General features: G+C 40.2%; 1 protein-coding gene across 3 annotated transcripts; it reads right to left on the minus strand.

Moving 5' to 3' along the window:
* Positions 1-446: 446 nt before the first annotated feature.
* On the minus strand, positions 447-16,550 carry pmepa1 (prostate transmembrane protein, androgen induced 1). 3 transcript variants are annotated; one of them, XM_056750979.1, is made up of 4 exons: positions 16,163-16,550; positions 4,467-4,621; positions 3,897-3,950; positions 447-3,804 (listed from the first exon to the last, which is right to left on the minus strand). In XM_056750979.1, the coding sequence occupies exons 1-4, from the start codon at positions 16,266-16,268 to the stop codon at positions 3,259-3,261; spliced, it is 861 nt and encodes a 286-aa protein (XP_056606957.1). In that variant the 5' UTR covers positions 16,269-16,550; the 3' UTR covers positions 447-3,258. The 3 variants fall into 3 exon arrangements, with proteins under 3 accessions (XP_056606957.1, XP_056606955.1, XP_056606958.1); XM_056750977.1 differs by having other exon boundaries at positions 447-3,807; XM_056750980.1 differs by lacking the exon at positions 16,163-16,550 and adding an exon at positions 9,321-9,472 and having other exon boundaries at positions 447-3,807.
* Between the last annotated feature and the right edge of the window lie 1,679 nt (positions 16,551-18,229).

Here is an 18,229-nt window from a genome sequence, read left to right on the forward strand (position 1 = left end):
GTCAGACGTGCATTCAATCTGATGTCTTATATCGCCACCTACTGGCAGAACTGCACATATACAAGCATATGAATTGTACCAAAAACCAAAATCTGAAACGTTTAGAAGCAACACATTTTTATTGTGAAGTGATCATAAAGATAAAATATATTTTTCATGTTCATCACTAACTGCAGTATATGAGCAAAACTAGACATTTGAATGTGTTTTTTTTTATTGAAAAGCAGCTAATTCAACCCACAATGTGGAATGTTTAATACAAGCATCTGTATTACTGTTAAAGTTACTGTTAAAAACATGTACAAGATGTGTTTTCACTTTCTTAAAAACTGGGCATCCTTTGAGGCTGTAGGACCTCTTGGTATCATTTTTGTTACCCATGTTATTTTCAGTGTTATGATGTATGTGAATAAATGCTGATAAAACAGAAAAAAATACACTAAATGTATTTTTATAAAATGTTTATTTGTTTAATTGGCAGCTAATTGAAATGTATCAGATTGTATAACCTGGTGTGTTTTAAACACTGCCCCCCCGCTCGTATAGCAACATCGATTCAAATCTGGTAACACTTTTCAGGATATGATATAAATAAAAATAAACAAAACAGTTAAAAGTAAATGGTTATTGTTGACAATAACAGGCGTCTGTGTGGTGATTACAGCTGAAGACATGCACATACATGTGACAGACAGAAAGAGAAAATATCATGTTCATACTGTAAACGCACAGAAATGATAAATGGCTAGCATCACTTTAATTCTTAAAACAAGACACACAAGAGATAATGATTCATTCTGACCCTTCACCCATGTTAAAGGGTTTGACAGAGAAAGTGCTTCTTTGGAAATGTCTTTTAACTTGGAAAGCTCCTGTTATTTGATTAAGAACCCAGAGAATCACAGTCCGACAAAACAGATGAACTAAAACAAAGCCCCAAAAGTGTGTGATGAAACCGAAGTGACTCCAGATTAACCGATTCGTCTGAACTGAGCTTAAAGCGACACAGAGATGAACTGGAACCTGATTCAAATGCAGGAACAGTTATTTGCCTAAATGTTTTGTGAACGAATTTGTGCTTAAATTTTGCCAAAACCAAAAGTACATAAATGCATGTTGATGCAGATTTGTATGATAACATCTTTAAATTATTGGGGCAGTTTTGGATATGAAGGCAACAGAATGCACTAAAAACACACACACATGGGTTTTTTTACTGGCTACTCGAAGGCACACAGAGATATGAACTTTTTTTTTTGAGAAGGGACACTAACACATTTGAACTATTTTCTTAAACAATATCTGACAATGAAACGATCTGAAGGAAACTAAAGCAAAGAGTAAGTTAACATTATTTATTTGCATACAAAAACATAATAAATCTTGCATTAACCTCGAACGCAAAAACATGACCTTTACGAGAAAAAGCAACAGAAACAACTTACTTTATCTTTAACTAAACAACAAACTACATTATCAAAAGGCAAATAGTCGGTATATTGCAACTCTCTCCACTAAACTACCATATCATCACCATCCATACAACATCGCTTCCTGTTAGCCGCTACCTGATTGGCTGACCGGGTGCCAGCTAACGTGACCTACGGATCAGGACACGCTGGCGGGCGTCTCTGTCAAACTGCAGAGAGGGTTATCAATTTAAACACTCTTAAAGGGACAGTTCACCCAAAATGAAAAACAAACTCACACTCATGTCATTCTAAAGAGGCATGACTTTATTTCTGCAGAGTGACCAAATGATGACAGAACTTTCATATTTGGGTGATCTGTTCCTTTAAGAAACTCATTTAGCCAAGAGATGATTTTATTCGAATGGATCATTTTCATTAGATTAGATCATGTGTTCGGAGACGGGTTTGATAAGTGTAACCCGCCTGAGGCTGACCTTCTTTTAGCGCCGTTTCCCTAGAGTAAAAATGAACAAAATTCCACCCGATATTCCCTCATTGGTCGGAATTAAAATGATTCACGGGACTTCACCAAAAGCTGGACGCAAACCCATCGACCGTCTCGCGAGTCATTATTTGGCAGCGTATGAATGAGATTGTGTTCCATACTGATTGATTCACTGACTCAGAATCAGACGGGCTGCTTGTGTACCAGCGAATTTCACAAGTTCCAACCAACGAGGGAGCAGTTGCATATTTATTTCCTTTCCATTTTTCCCCCTCTCAACAAAACAGATTTCCTCCCACGTCTTTAAAGTGCTTTCAGAGACGCCCGAGCTGGACAGGAGCAGAAGAAATCTCATCCACGTTTGGGACTTCTGCTGGAAACATCAATGATTGTGAATGTAGCTGACGCACAGCTCTAGAATCTAAAATCAAGCTTAAGGCAAATACACAGAGTTGAAGGGCTCTGATATTAAACTACGCTACAAACTAGTATTCTTAAAGCCTCTTCCACTAGTTCCACGACTAGTTCAGACGACTTCGGTTGATCACTAGAACCCTCAGCTGATTTGTTCAGTCGAGCTGTGAAGCAAAGGTGTTCGATAGATCCGTCCTCATCGATGGGTTTGTAGTTAAGGGCAACAGGTCAACGCACTCGCTTCAACACGCTCCAAACACAAACTTCAGTCCAACAAATAATGTCTTTCCAGGAGACCCGCGTGATTTGTGGACTGCTGTTAAAAATAGTGCAATTTTAGACATTTATATAAATAACTCTAAAATCGTGCTTTTTAAGTTCGTTTTTTCTGCTTTCCATACACATGTATATATATTTATACTGTAGCCTATATACACACATACATTACTGAATATACCCGTGCGCGGCACAGTTCAACTTAGCATGATCTGCGTCAAATCAAACAAAACGCTTGCGTGCAGCCGCTCTCTTCTGAAGCGTACGGCATGGGTAAATAATGCAACAGCTATTGGCACCTCACACACGGACCGCATCACATTTGTGACCGTGGTCAATGACAAGCAAGTAAATGTAAAAATCACTTAGGAAAAGAGTGGAGGATGCTGAGAGGCAAACTCTCCGTTTGGGAGCTTGTCCGAGTATTTCAAGAGCACTGACGACAAATAACACAGAAATATTTATAGAAAGTTTGAAACCTTGCATCAAGGTCATGAGTCATGAAAGCAAAAACTGGCAAGAGAACGGGCAGCCGCTTCGAGTCTTTTGCATGACTGCTTCTCCTTACCCTGGCAAACAGGAAGCACTCTGAGGGAAGTTAGCCCTCACGCCAGCGCTCGGCTGCATCAGTCTCTCGTACCGCAGCCCGTGTCAACATTGCTTTGCTCTGACATCAACCACGGTAATGTCAGACCTGCTGAGCTTTGTGCTTCTCTTTATTGCGGGAGCGTTTTTGCTGTCCGTGCAGATGAGCTGGGGCGACTGCAACACGCCCTGCATCAGAGGCGCAACCGTGCCGGGTCGAGTCGGCGTGTGGTGCTGTAAAGACGTGGGGTGGTAGTAGTGCCCTATTACTTCACTGTAGGCGGGCGGAGCTCCCTCTAGCCTGCCAGCGCTGATGCCCGCGTTCACGCTCGGTGGGCACAGCGACGCGTCGATGAGCGGACCATCGAAGACGGTGCGGTTAGGAGGGGCACGGACCGACTCTCTGTTGAGCTCTAGCTGCTGTTCTGGGTCTCGGAGCTGGAGAGTGCACGGACCCTGGTATGGCGGTGGTTCTTCTCCGTCTGACAGCGGGATGGTCGGGGGAAGGTCGATGATGGCGTGCGGCAAGTAGGGGTAGGTGGGCTGAAGGCGGGACAGACGTTCACGCTGCAGGTAAGAAGGGACGTGGTCGGGCGGTCGAGGAGCATAAACCTGCTGGAGAGACAGAAACGCACGAGTGAAACTGCATGCGTGACATCAGGATAAAACAGAGAGACTGTGCGTGAGGAGACAGTGAAACATACCTCACTCATGGCTCCAGACGGTCCTGTACAATCAGATGACCACAAACTGCCCTCCTGAGACGGACAAACCAAAGAAAGACAGCAGATTTTTTTTATGAAATATTGTTTTTTGTTTCTCTTTGTTTAAATTGATATTCAATGATGCATCTGGTATGAATTGAGACAAATGTAGGGCAAAATATATCATATCCTGAGGTCACAAGCATTTCTAAAACATAACCAGCAGGTGTCAGAATTTCATCAGTGAGATCAAACAGCTGATCATGTGAATGGCTGATGCTCAATCACAGGAAACCAAAGTATGTCTTTGAATTTTTTTCTACCAAGATAAATACGGACACACACACAGACACACAAATAAAAGATGACCAAACACACACACACTGTCTAACATGAGTCACGTCTGACAAGTCTGATAATGTGACCAAGCCTAAAATTAGAATAGCGACTCAACAGTTATTTGACGCCTTGTGTCAGACGGCCATTAGTGTGTGTGAATGAAGCTGTCGGGGACAGTAGAGTGCGTTTGTGTGTTTGTGTAGCTGTTGTGGACATGTTTGTTTCTCTTACCGATGGCAGGGGCAGGTGACGTCGACGTGCCCGTCCGTGGCGTGATATGAGAGATCGTGCAGAGAGTCTGTAGTGATTCAACAGACATGTGATGACCACCACCATCATCATCATCACCACAACGATCACCAGAATCTGCACAAACTCCAGCTGAGCTACAAAAACAGAGAGACACAGCAATTATTCCTCAAATCTCACTGAAGGCTGTTTGGAAAACTATAAACATACTGTGCAGTTTTGAGAGCTTTGAAATATTAAGCACATATCCATCTGTGTGTCAATGACTTCACACATTTCTGATGCTTGGCAAACATGGCATTACTTCGTTTAAAACTATCAATGAGACCAAACACTCATAATCCTATCGGCACAGAATCTATGCAGCTGAAATTGACCAAAAAAACAGAGCGAAGCTTTATTGTACATCATGAATGATAAGTTTAACAGATTCTTGTGTGTTTGTTCATTCATTTTACTATTAATTTAATAATGCTTTCAGTTCTCCTTTTTCTCGTAACAGAAGACTTCAAAAAACTGAATTCAAGTCATTCTGAATCTCGGGTTCAAGGTTCAGGCAGCGATGCACAGATATTACACAGTAAGAAAACATTTACAGACTGCGTTCAAGACATACTAAGAGCAAAATTGCATATGCAAAATTATATAACCAACATACTCTTTCTTAAAACAAAAAGCATTACTAAAACTCCTATGGGTGAGCAGCCATTTTTACTGTTGCTTTACTAAAAAACAACAACAAATCTAACACTGTTATTGCAAAACACTGCATATGCACATTTGCAATATTTTTTATATATTGTACATCCCAAGCAAATGACGCAATTTGTAAAACACTGGAGACTGTCAGCTAGAAAAATCTGACGTTCACCGATTCAAGAATCATTTCTCAAGCAATTCTTCTTATAAAACACAAACTATTCGCAATGTCTGAACACCCCAACAAAACCTTAAATCCATCAACTGCTAAAAAAAGCAAACTTCTAGGACTCACATTGGCACTGCGTCTGCGCACACGGCTGCAGATCCTCGCCTGCATGGAGCTGCATGCTGCTACATTTGCTTCTCAAGTGGCTCCTCTTACATCCAGAGTCAAACTAACACAAGAGCTCAATGAGGATCGAGGTGAAGCCCAGCCACCCCAAACTCACGCCCAGATCTCTCACTCTGAATGAACCGGGGCAAATGAGGCAGATGGGTAACTGGGGGGAGGGGCCGAGCGCTCGCACACGCGGTTGTTGGGTCTAGACTGAATTGTCTCGGTGACTCGGTTTTGCATATGAAAACAGAAAGATGTCCAGACAGCTGACGGGTGCGGATGTGAAATATGCCACGGCCGGGGTGTCAGACAGAGATATATTGTGGTATAAACCCACATCTCATGATGCTCGATTGTTCTTAACTTCATTGTCTGGGATACACAGTGATAAAAACACAAACACAGATCTATAGAAGAAATATCTCGGCCAACATACTGCCACGTTTATCCAAAAATAAAGAAAATTGTGCCATTTAAGCTTAAAAATGTGATTAAAAAAACTAGACATTTGTGTGCTTACATGAAATATTTCAGGGTTACATGTAATTAAATGTAATTATGTGATTGACCAATAATCCAGCAGTCTTTTTTCACAATGGATAGGATTTCATACAATCTCACATTATATTTTAGTATATCCTTTGTGCCAGAGATGGTTGGGTTTAGGGATTGCTTTGTTTTTAATCTTATGTTTGGTGGAGCTTCCACTGTACGAATATTCGAATGTGCAACAATGTCAAATAAATTCCTGTCAGATCAGGGTGGACTGACAAAGTTTGTCAGTCTCGAGGTCAATCCTGATATAAAGCCTCTCCATGCAAAAATAATGGTGATAAATCAGAGTTTGCTAAACTGTGATGTCACTTCCTCCAGGATGTAAAATGCTCCTTTATATTTAATGTCAACCATGAGCATTTCATTTTCTGTTTTCTCTTCGTTTTATTCTTACAATAAAAAAATAAAAAACATTTAGGACGTCACAAACACTTCCTACTTTTATCTCATTATATTATTTTGTATTTTTATGAGCTCCTTTTATATAGTTTTCACAGTCTAAGAAAGCTGACAAGACCATCATTTCACACAAAAATGATTTTACCATACCATTCACTTTATTTAAACAATTCCTTTTGTTTTAACACAATTGTATTAGGTTTTATGTTAAAACACAATTGTGTTGTGTTAAACGGACTAAAAGCAGTAATGCTTTGGCTTAACTAAATGTTTACATTTTGAATTAACATGTTTCAATCAAGTAAATCAAAATAATTTTTTGATGCTTGTTCAATTTACTTAAAAAATAAAGTTAACACAACATAAATTAATTGAATTGTATTAAAGTAGTGTAACAGAAACATATTTGGACATGGTTGTTTAAGTTTACTCAGTTCAGTTTAGTTCATCACACATTAAGTACTCGAGCAGAGATAATATATTTCTGTTGTGTGGAACCACTGTCCATAATTTAATTAAGTTATTTAAAGTATCATTATTTCAGTGCAGCAAAGGTGTCTCCTATATGACAAATAAGCAAACTCAATTTAATTTAATGTTCCTTAATATAACACACACAGTCAGAGAGGAGTCATGAGGGGTGAGACCGTCTGTGTCTCGGGTCAATACCGGTCAGAATCGAGCCAGACAGCAGAGAGCAGACAGACAGAGATGAGTGTGTTTACTTAACTTCAGCTTGAGGACAAAACTGTCCCCATGAATGAGCTAAAGTTAACTAAACCTCTTTTTGGGAATATCCTAAAAGGATTACAAGCACTTATATATAAAAAACAGAAACTATCGCATATCCTCATTTAGACAAATGTATGTGTGTCTGTATGGCTTATTTTATTGATCTGGTCAGTTTTTTCTGTGCTGTGTTTGTTGATCTCTACACACACACATACACGCACACCCTGGTGAATGGGGTGTGGTGACTGCTGTGTGTGTGTGTGAGAGAGAGAGAGAGAGAGCAAGAGGTCATGGAGGGTCACAATTTGCTTGCGAATTTCCATGGGAATGACGAAGCAGAGAGACAGACAAAGAGAGAGACAGACCCGCTTCCCACTGACTTACGAGCGCTTGCCCTGGCAGGGAAACTCGACTGTGGGAACCTTCTGGGTGTCTCTGAGAACTTTCTGGGTGTCTGTGGGAACTTTCTGGGTGTCTGACTGAGAGCGAATGCAGACACGCCTGCGTTACAAACTTCAGATCTGTTTAGTTCAGTGTGACTTCCTGCGATCCCTGGGACGGAACCAGGACGGCCTCAGTGTGTGTTTGGGCGTTGTGAAGGACCTTCGAGTTCTGAAGTGCTTGTTTGGATAAGCAGACGTTTGTTTTGGTCTAAAGAGGGTCGGGGGACTGTGCAGATGGGCCGGTCGAATCAGTCTAAACATGCCGTGCGTGCTTATGCGAGGCCGCTCAGACACGCTGTGTTGAAAACATGGTAAACAATGCAAAATATGTTTTAAACGGAAAGAGACTGGAGGTCAGTCTGGCTCAACCAAAAGTGTTGTTTAGACGAGCGGTTCTCAAACTGGGGGCTGTGGCATGGAATGGGGCCGCAAGATAGGTCCGGGCGGCCAAAGTCTTTGTGTCATTTTATGAAAAACTGAAATTGATCATTTTGTGCATTCAAACATCAGAACAATAATCCCAACATTTAAAAGAATTGATTTTCCAGCATTGTATGATAGAATATGTTTTTGGTCTAATTCACATTTTCATTTTAAGTTTAGACCAGATGAAGCTACTAGCTGGAACATTTTCACAGATTTCACAAACCTGCAATGGGGACAAACGCTGAAAAACATCAAATTGCCAAATAAAATGATATTTTGCAACCTAAAATTGCCAAATAAAATTGTTGCAAATTACAACATTGATATAGACACACGAACAAAATAAATCTTTAAATAACAATGACACAATTTCTTTGATGAATTTGTGACAGTGGTGAAAGAGATGTGAAAATCTTCAAAACATTTTCAGCTCGTTTATGCTCTTTACAGGCAGTGTTTGTGTTTTTGGGGCAGATGCCAGGTGCACCTTCCTGCCCCGGGGGCAAAATAACATTCCAAGCCTCTCCTCCCTGTGTGAGTGAACATTCCAGAGGTCGTATAAACTCCAGCCTGAGCTTCATAACGTCGCTATACTTCAAATGCAATGTAAACAGTGAGAGAGATTTCAACATCCATCAAAATAAACCTGCCAGAGCCTTTGACACAGACACGATTAATTATACATGAATTATAAGTGGTTTAAATTTAATAATAATGACAAACAAAAATGATCCTGATGGGCTACAAATTAAATCTGACTGTTGTTACCAGTTCTAAGAAATTGAGATTTGAGGTTGTGTAAACTCAACTCAAGCCACACAGACGTCTGGAATGTGTTTGGATAAGCTTGGATTTCTGCTCTTGTTTTAGTGTGAAATCAATGGCGGCTTTACCCAGACAGACAGTACACACTCTACTCTTTTGCGTGGATGCTATCATCATAGTTATCGTTATCATTCTTGGTTCAACCGGCCATCACAGCACACTCAAAAGTATGGACTCCTCTCAACACTGTAGTATGCTTTCAGAGTTTGGCGAAATCTTGTGAATTAAGACACACTGTTGGTCTGTATATAGTCGACAAGACACTCGTTGTTATTATATTCTAATAAGGCAGTGGCTAGACGCACATATGCAAAGATACGGTCCCAAATACAAACACACATACACACTTAAACACAGACCCCAGACCAGCTATTCAAAAACAAAGCAGACTCCCGATAAAATGTAAAGCTGTCGTACCTGTTACCAACAGACACGTCGTTGCTTCCAAGTCACGTGACCACGTCTGCCAGACAAAACAACCCCATGTAAAAACACGCAGCGGAACAAACTCTTCCCAGACTCGTTTGTCAAACAGAAACGTTCAGATCTCGCTGCTAAATGGAACAAAGGTCATTTTAGTTGAGCTTTTAAGTGTACACGGGAAGTGTTGGTGAACGGGGGAAACTGAAAGAGGAAAATCATGTGACTTAAAATAAAAAAACAAATGTGCAGATGATTTGGGTTAAGATGAAACAAAAGGGTTGCACTTTAGAGAGAGACCGACGAAGTTATACAAAAAAAAAGAGAGAGATAATGATGTCATTCAACAGCACACACACATTTATGTTTTTATATATATTTCATAAAAAATTTGCTTATTTTGTTTTTACAATTTCACGTTTGTAGTGTATATAAAAAAAGCTATGATATACAAATACGACCGATGTTTTTGTGATGGTTTATGAGCACACAAATTGACATCTGATGTCATTATGAAAGTTTTAGTTGTTATTTGTGTTGTCTTTATTCATGTAATGTCTGACAGGGAATCACAATGGCAGTGAATGAGTGCTCAGCTGATATCGCACAAACATACGGAGTCTGATTAAGTGTCTCACACACACAAGCATTCATTCACAGAGTCAAGCTCCTCCCCGGCTGGTCTTACCACTGACCTCTGACCTATGACCTCAGACACCCCCCACCCTCCAGCAGCTGTAGCGTCTCATATTTAAAACACTCATTTACATACGTCTGAATTAATCTAAGACAAGTAATTAGGACTCGGACGTGACGGCCAGACTAACATGTGTGTGTGTTAAATGTGGGGGTGTGTGCATACACAGATTTCCAAAACTGAGAGTCTCATTTTGGCGACATGACTGTGTAATTTTCATAAATTTTGAGTGACATAAAATCATCTCAAAAGCAGAACACATATGAACACATAGGACACATAATGAACATGCTATATGTAAGCAGTGAATGTTCATGCGTGCTTCTAGAAACCCCCCCCACGCACTCTGATAATTATGCATGTTATGTGTTGTCAGCTGTGTGTGTCTGTGATGTGTGTGTGTATGTGTGTGTACTGTATGCTCTTTTACAGCTTGTCTAGACGCTAGAACAAAGGGCAGTTCATTGCAGAGAACAAACACTGGCTTCTGTCCTTTAGAACACACACCACAAACAAACAGACAGATCACATACACACTACAAACAAACACAACAAATGTACAGATCACACACACATACATCACATACAAACACCACAAACACAACAAGCTGCTTTAACTTGTTTCATCAGTATACAAAATGCAAATACAAAATTGAAATACAGATTCCACAAAGGATGTCACGTTATAGTGAATGTAGAATGCAGAGTTTATTTAACGCTCCGTTTATAACAAGATGACATTTAAGAACCGATACCCAAATTAATGCAAAAGTAAAAGTGATCATTCTAAAGCATCTCTAATAGTACACAGAGAAAGTAGCTCTCTTTGAATGAGACACAGGCAGCATCCTTACATTCATGGAACCTCATAAGTGTCTAATCTGAAAAAACCTACATAGGCAGTAACTTCAAACAATTGACACACACACACTGAATGAAAACACTGAACTCAGACACAGGAAGTAACACACATAGTGACAAACTATGTCAACAGTGGGAATTTGTCTGTGGTGGGGGTTTAATTGGGTTTGTGTGGGGGTGTCAGGGGTGTTTCTGTACCCCCACTGGCTGTTATTTATGGCTCGAGCCTCAGTTGCCTGTGAGAGCGTCTGTGTGAGGTCACACAGAAAACAAAGAAAATTTTAACTCTCACACACATTACCATATATCAACACAATAACATACTACACGTCACAATTCTGTGATCCTAACTTGGGCGTTGAGCGGTCTAAAATCCCCTATGATGCACAACAATGCTGTGTGGGTGTGTTAAAAACAAAGCCAATTCACTTTTTATTTTCAGTGACATTTTCAAGTAAACCTCTCTTGCTCTTGTTAGTTTATATGTCGCTTGCTGCACCTGTGTGGTGTGAGATGTGTGGAAATCCGATGATGAACTTGACCTCAGGTTGGATTTCCTCAGGCATGGCGACTGCCATCCTCAAAATGATTTTAAGTGTAAATCCGTGTTGACACGCCAGCACCTTCAATCTGCTGAAGAGCAGGGAAAAAAAGCTGATGTGCCACAGGACACCAGAGCGGAGACCACGGCATACGACCGAGAGAATGTGTGAGAGAGATAAAGAATGAGGGGGAGACAGAGATAAAGAAAAAGTAGAAAGACATACAAAAGAGAGACAGATAACGTGTGTGTGTGTGTGTGTGTGTAAGAGAGGGACACTTTTTTAATGTTTTATAAATTATCAAATAAATCGAAGAATTATCTGATAAATAATTGCAATTATGGCGATCGATTGTTTGTTTTTTATTTGTCATTTATTTTTGGTCAATTTATTAAGTTGTAAGTACACAGCAAGGGTGGTGGATGTAGAGTGCTGCACATACCGACCCAGCTTGTGCATTCTTAAGGTGCGCAATAGATGTGGTTACGACAAATAACCACAATCAGATGATTATTTAATCACTGTGACAGCCCTTATATTTATTGTTTCTATGCGTTGACAAAGAGGGACAAAAAATTTGGGAGAGTGAGACACAGAGAGTGTGAGAAAGAAAGAGATGATCCCAGACTAGCTTTGCCCTTACCTGGCATGCTGCCAGACTGGTTAATGATTACCTCACATGCACAGACAGGAAGTGATGACAAATACAAGAATAGATGCAGCTGGGTGATGGTCTGTAACTGATAACACACAGCAGAGTGTGTAAGGAATCACTCACGGTGTATCTCCTCCACATCTACCGACATCAACCTTCTTTATCCACCACAAACATACTGTTCGTAATCTGGTTACTGTGCTTCACCGTTTACCCTCCGAGCAGTTTGAAAACAACAAGTAATAAAGATTAAATCAATGCAAACAAAACACAACACACAAAACATAACTGTGTCCTAATACTGATGTAAGGCTTTCCTACATATGCACGTGCACACAACCGACCAAATGTCTAAAAATATTTTATAGACAAAATTACAACCGTGCCAACCCAACAACTTCAAGTTTTTACAAATCTTTGGATTTTGGGATTGGCTAACCCCGTAATACAGTGAATTGCAATAGTCTAACCGTGATGTTAAAAATGCCTGAATTATTCTTTCAAAGCTTTTAAAAGACAAAATAGGTTTTACTTTAGCTAAAAGACGCAGCTGAAGTGTTTAGTAGGAGTGAGTTAATCGGGACGCAGCCTTTGAGTACAGAAGACTGATGGTATAGAGTAATGAAAGATGATTCTCGCTGTCATTTATCACTTACAGTCATGTGATCTCAGACACTAATGTGCCCATCTCATGCAAGCAGACCAACAGCACGTGTGGCCGTGTGCTACGTGTTAAAAACAGCACACAACGTGCATGTATGACAGATCGAAACGCAGATTAACAACATGGGTCCTCTCATAAGGAGAAAATGAGAGCAGAGGGAAAACAGGTTTCAGGATTTCTCAGGATCTTCTGTAACCACATCCCGATCCGAACCACAAGCAGCTGAGGCATGCGAGTGAGAATTAAAAAAGATTTCACCACACTTGGAGTCAAAGACAAACGAGATGGTCTGCATCTTCATCAGAACATTCAGCACCAGCACGACTTCCAGTCTGCCCAAACACAACCCCAGAATGACGGTGGGCTGAGATTACCGCCGCACGAGATACGCTCGGTCTGGATGAAGCTACCGTACGTGTCAGGACAAGTGCCAGACGAGCTTTCACACAGATCTTGATGACTGAACTGTAAGACGGGTGATGTCACAGGAGCGGCAAAGGAGATGAAACGGTGAGTCAAACCCGGCCCGTCCGCACTAATATGAGACACGAGTTACCGACAAGATCTTAAAAGACTTGCTTCTGTGGCCCAGCTGTGATCATTATGTCTCTGTAGATAAAAACATCCATCAAACATTCTCATTACAGGATACAGGTCTGAAATCACAGGAGAGGGAATAATAATGAAAGATTTGTAATTTTCTTTAAGGACACAGTCGTGGGATCATGAATGGGATCGGGTCTTATTTAGATGCTGGCTCTCAACCTACAGCTGTTTCCTCTTCCTGTCCCGCACGTTTCCTCAGTGCTCATGAACGTAGATGTTAGACGCGCAAAGAACCTGCCTCACAGGGTCATGGGCGAACAATTCAGATTCAAAAAATCTGACAGAAACACAAAGGGTGCAGCTTCTTCTACTTCGAGGAATTGATCTGCTTTCCAGTTACACAAGGTCTACTAATAACAGCCTGGTCTTGAATGTTCCAAATTGAACTGACAACAACACTGTTTACATGACTAAAAACAGTTGCCAAGTGTGCAAACCACGTTTACAAGGTGAAGCAACCCCAAGAGGGAAACTGAACCAATAAACAAAGAATTCGACAACTGAGCCACCTGCCAGCTGTAACATCCTGTGAGTAGGAAAAACTCTTTCCCTAAAGAGTCCAGAACATCTCCAGCAGCCGGTTCACAGACCAACAGAGCTGGAGCTGATGCGATTTACAGTGAACCCGAGCCGCTGGGCGGTCTGATGCATAAAGATGCTCGCTGATCGACACTCATCAGCACCAGCGAGGAAAGACGCTTCAGTTCCCGTAAATCTGAGGTGGGGGAGTGTGTGTTATGAGAAAACTCATTGCTCACGTATAATTTGCACTTCTCGCTAACCGCCCACCCAAACAATCCTTCAGCAGATCTCATGTAAAACATTCAGCTTGCTGATGAATCTCATGAACCTTCAACCACACGATTGTCACATTTTAACACAAAACGTAACTTAAAGATGAGGAAGTATATTTTTAGGGCCATTGAGATTTTGTACCACTATTGTTATGACAATTACTATTTCTCATTTGTTAAACTGAAAACTGGTGACTTCTTATTGATGTTAAGTCACTCATCTGTTTTACATTAATAATATAACTTTACAGTAATGAGGAAATCCCATTGTCATTACAAAAACATTGGCTTAAACCAATAGTCTATATAATTTCTATTCGTTTTTTTATCTTTTTATAATACATCTATTTTCATGTTTGTTTACAGTATTAAGTTGTACATGTTTCGACACTGCGTCCATCAGTATACATTGTGTTTACTATTTAGGCTTCTTTCCAAGAAGAGCATCTTCTGTTGATATAAGAACTACGCATCTAAATCTGTTTCACGAGTCAGTTTCGTTGTAACATCCATGAAACATTAAAACCTTAAACTGCTTAATCCAGACACACATCTGTGACACAGAAACAGCGCTCACACTAACAAGCCGCTACAAGCGGATTCACATTCAGTATGGCTCGGACTCTTCTGTAAAATGGGATTTTGTTGAGCGAACGGCTAATGTTCACAATAAAAAACAAAACAAGCTACACAAATTCATCCCTCACCACCCACACTACTGAAAACATCAACGGCCCCTTAAAACTCCAATGAATCTGTCAGTCAGTTCAGGTCACGTTGACTGAACTCTTTTATATTTACTAGAATAAACTCTTGATTATAGCTGTACGGCTTAACAAACCCATTCTGTAAGCGTTGGACTTTCCTTTCAGCCATTTTCAGTTGCATTGCTGCATTTTCTCTGCAGATCTGTGATAACAAGGAATCATATTTTTTTTCAAGGAGTGATTACGAAGCGAGACGCCAATACTGGACTGCAAGTTCCTCTTTGGAATTTAAGACCATTTCCCATTATACAGATATCATCATCTCGTCTTACCAACAGACACACATATCAAATTATTATTTGTTCAGCTTTTCCCTTACAAGAGATTATTTATAAACTCCAGACAGATTTGGCAAGACGGTTAATCGAGTGAATGACTTTGCAGGTCTGAACAATAAGTTAGTCACACACACAAAATATTAAGTCTGGCAACTCCCACTTGAGGATCTGAGACCCATCACTTACACAAGACACCTGACAAACAACCCCACCCGATGGCATCAACACTCCTCATTTCTATGTTGATCTTTAATGGGACAGTCAGATATCAGTCCATATGATCTGATCGTTTATTGACAACCAAACACAAGGCTTTTATCCACACACAAATAATGAAAGCAGACAATATTACAATGTTTTTTTATGTAAATTTTGATGACCTGTCATCCTCGTTTGCATATAGCATGGTTTTATTATAGTAGAAGAAAACCAGACATGTTTCTAGCGGATCAAAAACCATTTGCATTACCATAGTTTAACTAAAAATACCATGGTTAAACTGTGGTTACTCTCTAATAAGATAATGTTGAATATGTGGTTCACTACTACATTAGGTTCACTACCAATAAATCCAAAGAAATGCGGTTATTCGAGTTCATTTTCTTGAGTGTTTCTTTGCGAATGACAACCCAAGTCAACTATAACTATTAAGAACAGAAGAACAGAAGGAATAAGTGCGTGTATGCTAATCAGATAATATTATTCGACTTTATTATTAAACTTAACGGTTGTAGTCGGTCAGCTTCACTAAACAGATTGTACATTAACGTTAGAAAAGTTTTACCTCACAACAACCAAAGAAGAAAACAACCAGAGATGTTTTTCTAAAATGAAAAACGGCACAACGTTTACAAGCAAATTGAACTTAACTGCCGTATTTTCCTCACGATTTAAAATCGATTCGATCTGATTCGAAGTAACGTTACGTCAGAAAAACGCAGCCGAAACGGATATGAAACGTGTGTAGATACTTACTGATGGCCATACTCTGGAATGAGGTGGACCGCTTGCAGTTACAAGTACAGGAGACATTGGTGTGGGTGTCCGTGGTTCCGTTCATCAGACCCATGAAGCCGAACATTCAAAACGATCTCGCGGATCGACGTGGACGAGGCGGGCGCGCGCGCTCCCTCGCTCGTCGCTCCTCCGCGCGCGGGCGAATAAAAACACTGACGCAGGCTTTTCCGCTTTCTTCAGTAACGATTCTGTTTTACATGCGGTTATGAGGGGCTTTCGTTGCGGCTTGCCTTTAGCCGACGTCCCCCCACCCCCGTCCCGCTGTCCGGGCTCTGTGCTCCAGTATTCCCGGCGTTTTTCCCAGCCGTCTGGCGCGACGGACGGACTTTACCTCATTCAAGTCCAAGTCGGCTGGGAATTTGCTGTGGGCGGGGCTTGCGTGCATGGGGCGGGGAGCAGACAGCCTGACGTCACTGCCAGACTTGGCCTTTCACAGAGTGCACGAGACAGAGATATTGATACAGATTGTTCCTTCAGTAAACAGAGGCTACATAGTGCGTTTATTGAGAATATTGTCCGAGAGTTTTCTCTGCTTTGGGGAAATGTGTGGTTTGGTTAAACGTAAAGAAGTGTGACTTTAATTTATTAATCTTATTTTTTCCACCGAAGTTTATTGACATATATGCTAATAACAAAAACACACTTGTATGTATATACGTATGTTTGTATGTATGTATGTGTATAGGTCTATCTCAAATACATTTGTTTGCTCAGCTTCATGAGCACTATAGCCCTGAAAATGTATTGCGTCATATAAATGCCATTATTTTTATGTTCTCACGTGGATAAAAAAGTAGAGACAAAAATATTTTGAGAACAAACTTTTTTAATGGCAAATGTCGTGAAAACTATAAACGGAAACATGTTACATGCTTGAAAATATTTTATTCTAAGATATAAACCAAAAAGTGTGCATGTACTGTGCACAAGCAGAGAATAAACGCCTCCGTCTGGTCAAAAGCAGATGCGCATGCTAATAAATAGGAAGATTACTTTTAGTTTATTCAAATGGTCAGCTACATAGTACATACATTTACATTTAAGAACAATTAATACACACTAATGCTGCATAATACCTTGTGCAATACAACGGAAATAGTAACAGATATTTTATGATGTTCATGCCCAAAGAATGCATTTTGTCTTTTTTTCCTTGTGAAATCACATCACTTTTTGTTTTCCACTTTTCGGTTCATCTTTCAACAATCCTTTTAGTACCCTTTAGGACAGAATATAGACACTTTTACCCTATACATTCACCCTACTGTCTTCTAACTTAATCCAACTGTCCAAAAGTATTGTGCAATACTGTTTTGATGGTCAGATTGATCTGCAAAAAATATAATAATATTGTAAAGATATTTTGACCATTTGACCCTTTTCATTTAACAAATCTGGTCACCTTATTGTCTAGTGACTTTAAAATGTTTTATTCGGCTCAATGTGTTATTTTAAAGGCCCAGGCGAGCATTGGATCTCTCAAAAGAGCCACAATAATCTTGGACCTTTAGAAACGCTTGAGGATTCATAGGTCTGGAGTCTGGACACTCACGTGATTTTTTAAGCAAATGTCTGTTAAGCAACACATGGTCATGCCTTTCATCATTATCTGGAAACAAAACAATATAGTTAAAGAATTGCAACTGTAATTGTGTCTGGTTAAAGCTTAATTGAGGTTTCTGGTTGTAAACTGAGAAATAAATCAAATGAATGTTAACTGCTGAAACAAAAATACAGTGTCAGTAATATGAATAATAGATAAAAAATGTCATGTTTGTGTGTGTGTGGGGGGGGTCAAAAAGCATGTGTAATGATGACGTGAGCTTTAATATCAGAATGAGTCACATGGTCAAAACCACCGTTGCTGATTTATTCACAGACATGACAACTCAACACATTGCAGCAGACTTATCTCTCTCTCTCTCTCCCCATCTCCCTCTCTCTATCTCTCTGCTCCTGTGGTGTTATTGTGCCCCTTTGCTGCTCATCTGTTATAATCAGCTGTCTAGACAGTAACATCTTCAC

This window comes from Triplophysa dalaica, chromosome 6, assembly GCF_015846415.1.
Source record: "Triplophysa dalaica isolate WHDGS20190420 chromosome 6, ASM1584641v1, whole genome shotgun sequence".
Lineage (NCBI taxonomy): Eukaryota > Metazoa > Chordata > Actinopteri > Cypriniformes > Nemacheilidae > Triplophysa > Triplophysa dalaica.